The 8,923-nt window shown below is 31.1% G+C and overlaps 1 protein-coding gene across 1 annotated transcript; it reads left to right on the top strand.

Moving 5' to 3' along the window:
• Nucleotides 1-200: 200 nt before the first annotated feature.
• LOC143612058 (uncharacterized) lies at nt 201-839 on the top strand. The gene has a single exon (XM_077086130.1). It carries the CDS (start codon nt 201-203, stop codon nt 837-839), a length of 639 nt encoding a protein of 212 aa, XP_076942245.1.
• Nucleotides 840-8,923: the final 8,084 nt, after the last annotated feature.

The raw sequence follows: 8,923 nt of genomic DNA, 5'->3' as shown, positions 1-8,923 counted from the left end.
AAAAGATAGGAAATGGTCAAGAAACTAGATTTTGGTTAGACTGTTGGGGGACAAGTAGTACGTTGGCGGTCAAATATCCTCGCTTTTATGCGTTGGAAATGGACAAACAATGTTTTGTTAATCAAAGGGCAGACGGTGGTTCTTGGAATTAGAGAATAGAGATTAGAGGGGGGAGAGAAAGTGAACAATTTGATAATTTGATGGTGGAGTTAGGACATGTAAGTTTAACGGATTCTCAAGATAGATGGATTTGGAGTTTTGGGGATATGACAGACTTCACGGTTAAGGGTGTAAGGAAGGTTATTGATGACTTTATTCTTCCTTCGTGGGCTCGAAAGACAATATGGTTCAAATTTCTTCCTAGAAAAGTTAATATTTGTGCTTGGAGGGTGTTACTTAAGAGACTTCCTATAAGAGTCAATCTGGTGAGTAAGGGTATAGACATTCCGAGTTCTTTATGTCCTATCTGTAATGATCATGAGGAGTCTATTGACCATGTTTTCGGTATGTGCTCGGTGGCTAATCGGATTTGGGGTCTTGTTGCTTCTTGGCTTGGCCTACCGTTGTCTTCCTCTTTGGCTCCGATTGAGCTGATGTCTTGGTGGGACACTTTAAGAGTCCAAACTCATAAGAAAGATATGATCAGGATGATTATATTTGTCACTTGGTGGATTATTTGGAGATTCAGAAATGACTTGGTTTTTGAGAAGAATCGGCATACCAAAGAAACGATATTTGATGAAATTTTAAATTTCTCGTTCTTATGGTATAGTAGCAGAAATCGTAAATGTAATATTTCTATGATCGAGTGGCTTAAGAACCCTCTATTGTATTTGTAATGTTTTATGTTTTTTTGTTCTAGCTACTTGCTAGGACTGTTTTTATTTATTTTTATAAAATACCGCCTTTTCAAAAAAAATAGAATATATATCTAGTACAATAGACTCTAAACCAAACCATAAACCCTAACCCTAAACTAGTAAATATCAAACATTAAGAGATACCTAAGATTTTTGGTGTAGATCCATTACCTTACAAAACTCATTCCGTGTGAAGATTTCAAGATTTCAATTCTCTACCTGATTGAGTATTGTTAGATAAAGTTTTAGAGGATTATATTTTCAAGGGATGTTAACTACTTTCAAAAGTCTATAAGAAGATCATATATGATGATGAAAAAGTTCAGCTTAATCAATTGTTGATATCTGTGTGTGTTTTTATCATTTTATGAAAATTCAAAAATCTTTTCATTGTAATTCATAGTCTTTGTAACGTACCCATTTCACAAAACAAATACAAATTCAATAATTCATGGCTTCCTCCTTTTCTTCATGTGTTGCAACTTGCAAGTATCATCCAAGAAGAATTAAGATCTATTGGGCGTCTTAATTTTAATGTTATCTAGAGTGATTTTGGTATACTTAAATTGACTTAAGATCAGTTTGTAATTATAATAAAAAAGGATGATTGTATTACTTAATATAGGGTCTACATGGGGTATTTATATGTGTGTGTTTACATTTTTACATAAACTATCCTTAACATTAAATACTTACAATATGATCTAATATATGATGTGTATATGTGTATCTATAGCCTGTATAGGAGAGCATGAATCGAAAATCAATAATATGTTAATTACGAAAACCATATTAAATCATATACTATGTATTATATAAATTTGCTAAAATACATGTAAATTATTATAAAAATTTATTGAAAAGTATCATAATTTTGAATTTTTTTTTAAATCCAAATGAATATGATATGCATGCGGATATGTGTGTGTAAATTTAGGAGAGAGGAGTTAAACCAAGTAAAATTACTTGATGAAAGAAGATAAATCAACATTTGTTTCGCTGAAAATAAGGTACGTGTTTTATGTGGTTCTCATCATACTTTGGTTACAAATTTAATGCATATGGTATGTGTATGTATAGATATGACATAATAAATATCAACTAGAGAAATACAATAAACCTATAATTATTTGTACATAACCAAAATACTGAAAGAGAAACTTATGATCATGTCTTTGCCATTTCTTAAGAAAATCACATTACTATAAAGTTAGTACTTGTATTTTAGGGAAATCATTTTAATGAAAATCTTTATCCAACTAATGTTTTGACTCTATTGAAACATAACTATTTGATCATTTAAACATGCTTCTTTGAAATAAATGTATCAAATGAAACCAGAACATTAACGCGTTAATCAAAACCGAACATATAATGCAAGGTGTGTACGTTTGTTTCTTTCTGGGAAAGAATTAAAATGGTTACAAAGTTGGGATAAAAGAAGACATTGACTAATTAATTTTCTGATTTTCTCCCATAACGGAACATACACCGAAATTGTATCCAACACGTCTTTTTAGTTTTCTCTTGCTTCTTATTATTAATATTCTTTTCTATGGTAATAAATAAATAAATGTGTGGACAATGGACAGCGAGCAGATGGTCCCATGTTGTGAATCCACATTCGAAACTAGTTTAAGTTGGGACAAAATGCTCTTTTTTGTAACTTTCTTAGAATCTTTATATCAATTTTCTAACACTAGCATAAATCAGCCGAAGTTTAGAACACGGTTTCTCTCTCCTAGCAACTCACAAAATTTAAATAATATTTCCAGTTTTTTTTACGAAATTTAGTTATTTCTTTGATAACTTATGATAGTATTTCTTAGTTGTTTTAAACCCCATGTGTCGCGGCAGGGATGTGGATGGAACTCGGTAGGTTTTAATATGAAACAATTTAATTTATAGTAAAACAAAGTTAGAAAATTAAATTCACACCAAGTTCAAAACGATCGTTTTACTATATGCTATAATATAAGTCTTAATATATTGTTCATGCAAATTTTATTAAAAATTGTGTTTCTCCTTTTATATTTCATAGAAACATCCAAACGATTTACAATGAAGTGGCAGGTAATCGGGCAACAAGCTGCGCCGCAACCCCCTTTTGGATTATAATTATAATTGTGTTGCATTATAATTATAAATATAATTAATAAATTAGTATAATTGAGAAGTTTGGTGTCACAAAAGATTTTTTTAAATATTTTATTAGTTTAGTTTTATTTTTATGTAAATCATTTTGATACTTAACCAATTGTAATAACTTGACATGTTGGTTGTTGATTAGTTTGTTAAAGCTTGAGAAGTTTGAAAAAAAGTTGTGCAAGTTCAAGGCACATCTCTAACAAATTTTTAATAAATATTTTGTGTTATGTGAAGACCTTTCTTTGAGTATTTTTTTTCTTTTTTTTTGTTATTTTATTTGTTTGTTTTTAAATGTTAATTTGTCGAAATTATTATATGGGTTTTTTCCGATACCGCAACGAACCTATTTGATACATATCGAATTCACGTCGATTCGATGCCGCAACGTTCGTGTTTTACCGACCACACAAACATCGTTTTGCATATGTTATATTTCGTATCATAAGCTATGCAAGTGTCACTGTTATAACATATTCACGTTGGTTCTCTGTCTCAACGCGTGCTTTTCTTTAAATGTGTTTATATGATGTATATCTATGTGTTGACGAATTATTTTTTTTTGTTTCGATCCGGTTACGACCAAATAAACGTCGAATATTTTATATTTTTTATATGTTAACTTGACCAATTTATTTTTGGGCTTTCACGCTCAAGTTTTACCAACGGTGTGTATAATGTAGCGAGCCTAACCGATAATGTCTAAATTCGCGTCGACTCACCATTGTAGCACTTAGCTTATCAATATACGGGTTTCAACGTTAGGAGTTTAACCAGCTGTTCCATCACAACGCGACGGGTAAATCACTCGTTTAACATATACATATTTTTCCCCGTCATGTAACGAGACTAAAAATATATATATATATATATATATATATATATATATATATATATATATATATATATATATATATATATTACCTTGAAAGGTTGGATACATCTTGAGGAATGTACATTTCATTAATAGCGAGGGTCGGTTGCACTTTTTATATAGTAAATGTTGAGTGACAAATCAGCAGGATTTGTGGTCATAAAGAGGTTACTCTATAATCTATATAATAGTAACTAAGTATTAAAACTGTTTTAATTAATCACTTATAAAATATTTTATTTTAATTAAGTCACTAAGTTTATTTTTTATTCCAATAGCATATTATATAGGTTTTTTATATTTAAATAGTTTGACATTGCAAAATATTTTTTTTTAAATTGAAAAAATTAGTTAAAATTGAGAAAAATAAGTTTTAAATTGCGAAAATGGCAAAAAAAAATCAACTTAAGGTTTTTTTTAAGAAACCACAATTTTTCCAAAAAATTTCAAAAGATAGTTAGGTGATATTAAAATATTTAATAGTAAAATTATTAATTGCTTCGATTCCAAAAAATAAAATAGGAGCATATTAATTATATTGTAATTTTTCACAATTTTTCATATTTCATTTTTGTAATTTTTCACTTTTATTATATTTATTTTTTTGCAATTTAAAAATTATTTTTCTCAATTTTTACTATTTTTTTCAATTTATACAATGTCAAATTATTTAAAAAAAAAAAACCTAAATAACCTGCAATACACGTAAATATCTATGATTGGAATAAAAAAGGAAATGTTAGTGACCTAATTGGAACAAAAATATATTATAAGTGACCTGATTGGAACAATTTCAATACTTCGGTACTATTATATAGAATAACTCCATCTTTAAAACACCAATATTTTACAAGATTTTGGGTTCAAGTCTCCACATAACAAAAAGTCGATGTTCAAAAACAAAACAAAAATGTTGAGTAACACTATGCTTAAAGTTTAAATACGTGAATACACATAATATTTCCGCAATTCATAAATGTTTTGAACATAGTTTTGATGAGTTAGCATGTAAAATTAGATTTGTGACAACACCGTTTTTATTTTTCTTTTATAATAGACTAGTTTTAGGACCCGTGTAACACACGGATTATCCAAATTATAAAATTACAAGTAAAGAAAATAATTACATAGCGGATATGAAAAAATATATTACATCTATCTATACTATGTGTATATAAATTGATTTTATTTATATCACAAAATGATCTTTTTAAATGAACTTAATAAAAAATGCACGTATAAAAACGTACCCGAGAACGCTCCTTTTATTGTAAATTTAATCGTCAATATCATATATGCATAATTGAAAGAATTCATGAAGAAGACTTCTCATACAATAGTAGTTATGATCACTTAGTCCAAACACTGAAGGAGCGTTACATTTATTGATATATTTATCAATTTACAACCCATGGAAGGAAAGAAGAACATTAAATTATAACGACAGATATTCTTCAAAAACTATGTTTTTCTGAGTTAAACCATGATTTTTTTGATAAGTTTGACAACATAAACTATAAATGTTAACCCATTTAATTTTGTGAATATTTGCTTCATTTGAGCTTAGTTTTGCGTGACATGTTTCCCACACAATGTTCTTATCACAATTGAAGGAAAAGTTAATGTTGACACAAATGTTTCAAATTTGATACAAGTGTAACACCCCGTAACCGCAGCGGAAATGTAAACGGGATGCGACAGACACCTCTGATATCAACCACATTGTTTATAAAGAAAACCGAATGCATTAATATACTTCAAAATTACATTATCTCGTCTTTCATTACCGTCTAGGTGATACACACATCATACAATACGGTTCATAATTCTAACTGCTATAATGTATCCTAACGTCCAGCACGCAAACCTTACACACATCAAGCACTTAGCACGTAATCAATCACTTTATCTTAGTTGTACCTGAAAAGCATGTGAGAAAACGGGTCAACTACGAATAGTTGGTGAGTTTCACAATTTTAATAAATCATGATAAATCCATATCATAACATAATATTATCTGGGGACACTGTCAACCCATAAATACATTTAATAACCTCTGGGAACTCTGTTACCCCAGAAACATACTTCCAATAACCTCTGGGAACTCTGTTACCCCAGAAACACATTTAATAACCTCTGGGAACTCTGTTACCCCAGAAACATACTTCCAATAACCTCTGGGAACTCTGTTACCCCAGAAACACCTTTAATAACCTCCGGGAACTCTGTTACCCCAGAAACGTACTTCCAATAACCTCTGGGAACTCTGTTACCCCAGAAACTGTTGCGGGACCTTACAATATTAACAACTCAAACAATTACCATTTCAATACATTACCGTACGATTCCTGTACATTAAACATTATGTAAATACATTCACTTCCATGCATTCAGCACGTACTTAATCATTTTGATAGAAACATGTTTTCCGCCCCGGGAAAATATTTAAAACAGTTCAGTAAAAAGGGGCTCGTGAAAACTCACCTTAGCACATGCAAGCAGGTAACAACAATCAATATCAATTAACTCGTCCAATCTGTAATATGATTCCTACGATCATTATTATACAATTATTGTTTATATAATCTTTAATCTTATCAATCGGTACACCTGGGGACACTGTCAACCCAGCACTGTACCCGTTCTGGGGGCAAGGTTAACCCAGAAACACTTCTCCGGACTCAGATTGTGATGTCGTTTAGAGTTCCAAGGTCACAACTACTATTAGTCGTTTTTTCTCGTTTTGCGTGCCTAGCACTGTTATCCGTTTTTATGTTTCAAAAAATGAGTTTGGTCACACATGACCCGAAAATAGTGGTTGACGGATAATTTAATTAAAGATGTGAAATTATAGCTCGGTTTAGACGTCCCGATTGGCCGCGGGACCCGTTTCCGTCTTTTGCGTACCGGAAACTATTAAAATAGATTAAAATTACTCAAATCATCCGAATTATTTTCGGATGATTTATTTTTACTTGTTTAGCTCATTTATATGAAAATAGTTCATTTTTAGGGTTTTTACACACTAGTCAGCTCGCTTAAGCGAACTTCACCGGTTTACGCGTTTTAACTTTAAAAGTTTGATAATTAGCACGATTAATTATCCGTTTACTCTCGGATCTTGAAATTTTGCACAAATCACTTTTTAATAGTGGGGAATTTTATAAAAATATTTCCAGAATTAATTCTTATATTTAAAATTTACTTATCTATTTTTAAACACCATTTAAACACTAATTAAGTCGTAAATACCAAACGATCTTAGAAAAATCCCAAATTTCTCCTGTATGTCCCCTGCCATCCACATAGTCCCCTGTAATTTTTCCAAAACCAAAATCTTCTTTTAAATGCCATTTTTACTAAAACCGAGCTAGAAATCCCTAGAACTCGTTTAACCGAAAAGCCTACTTAGACTTCTCCAACGGACTTCAAATTTTTTGTGTAACTTATACATGATATGAAAAGCTTATCCACAATTTTCCAGAATTTTTCATGATATTTAACTATTTTTCACCATTTTTGGCCAAAACCGAGCATTAAATTCACCAAATATTCATCCTTCATCTAAAAATTACCAAACATTCACAGAACTCATATTTCCATGTGTTTAACACCTCTGTAAAATTTCGTGACCTAACTCTAAACGACCAACAGTCTGTCCAAAAACACATACACCGACAAAAACCGAATATACCTTTCGTTTTCCGCCACTACAAGCTACAAACTCATCTTTCCGCCTTATCTACCACTAAATACAGAGCCTACAAACAACATACCACAATACCAAGCAAGTTACACTCACGATCAAGCCATTTCTTTCAAGGTTACGGTTATGATACTAAAACAAAGATTTTAACCGTAAAAATTCGTTTTTGACTCTTTTAACTCCTTTCTTGGACCAAGATCCCTTGTATAACTTGTATACATCACTTGATCATGTAAGAATCGGTTTCCATCTCGGGTTTTCACCCTTTTTCACTTGGAAACTTCCTTTTCTTGCAAGAACACTCAAGAAACAAAGATAAACACGTACATAACACGATCATTACCTCGTTATTCTTGCTAGAATTGTCGGTTTTTGGATTATGAACTAGAGAGAAATGAAGGATGTTGAGTTGGGATTGTGTAAAAAAGAAAAATGAATGTTGTTGGGTGCAACATAGTCCGATCGGACTTGTTGATGGAGTGGGGATTTGGATTTCCATGATCTGGATAATGTTTTGGATAATCTGGTTCAGTTCGTTTCTCGGTTAAACGTTTAATTCGGCTTAAAACGAGACCAAAACGGTTGTTTTTCGGCTAAAAAATAAAATTTATATAAAACCGATTTAAAAACTTAAACCATGACATTTATTAACTTAAAACGTCATATTATTAGTTATTACGCATCTTTTTCGGCTTGATCGATCGTCTCTTGCTCGGTTTGGTATTAAAGGTTTCGTTTAACGTACCGACGTACTATTAAATCGAAATCCTTTTTCTGTGCTTTAATCCACTTACCCCGAAGCTTTAATATTTCGTAACATCTCTAAATATCATATATCCCGTCTATAATTGAACCCTCGATTCATTCGGGTTTCAATAACTATCGATCGTTTGATCGCATAATCAGTACGGTGAATTACATATTCACGTGCAATCAATACAATGAATCATGTATTCTCGTATAATTACCATGGTAACCCGTGTACCCGACATTGTATATGACGTAACTAACGTCTACCGGTTAGGGTATACCTGGTTTCGTCGGAATCGTTACAACAAGTTAGAAGCATTGATAGGCATAGGGTTCGCATGTCGTAAGTGTTCACTATCTATTCTTAAATTTTAATAGTCGAGGAAAAAATTGTCAATTTACTAAATCTCGAACCTTTTGAGTTTTTCCAAAAATGTCATTGAAAATAAATTTGAAACCCAAATCATGTTTAAAATTCTAACTTTAATTCGTTTGACATTTTCAAGCCAACACTTTGAACCTGTAACAAATTTGACGATAAATCTATTTTCATTCTCAAACTTTTAAAAGTAATCAGATTTCTCATTT

This window comes from Bidens hawaiensis, unplaced genomic scaffold (genome assembly GCF_021521415.1).
Source record: "Bidens hawaiensis isolate Kalapana, Puna unplaced genomic scaffold, B.hawaiensis_p1.1 tig00033156_1, whole genome shotgun sequence".
NCBI lineage: Eukaryota > Viridiplantae > Streptophyta > Magnoliopsida > Asterales > Asteraceae > Bidens > Bidens hawaiensis.
The sequence above is the reverse complement of the archived record's forward strand: the minus strand, read 5'-3'. Positions and strand labels throughout refer to the sequence as shown.

Coding starts and splice junctions, on each gene's coding strand:
- LOC143612058 (XM_077086130.1), top strand. CDS start 201: ATGGTGGAGTTAGGACATGTAAGTTTAACGGATTCTCAAGATAGATGG.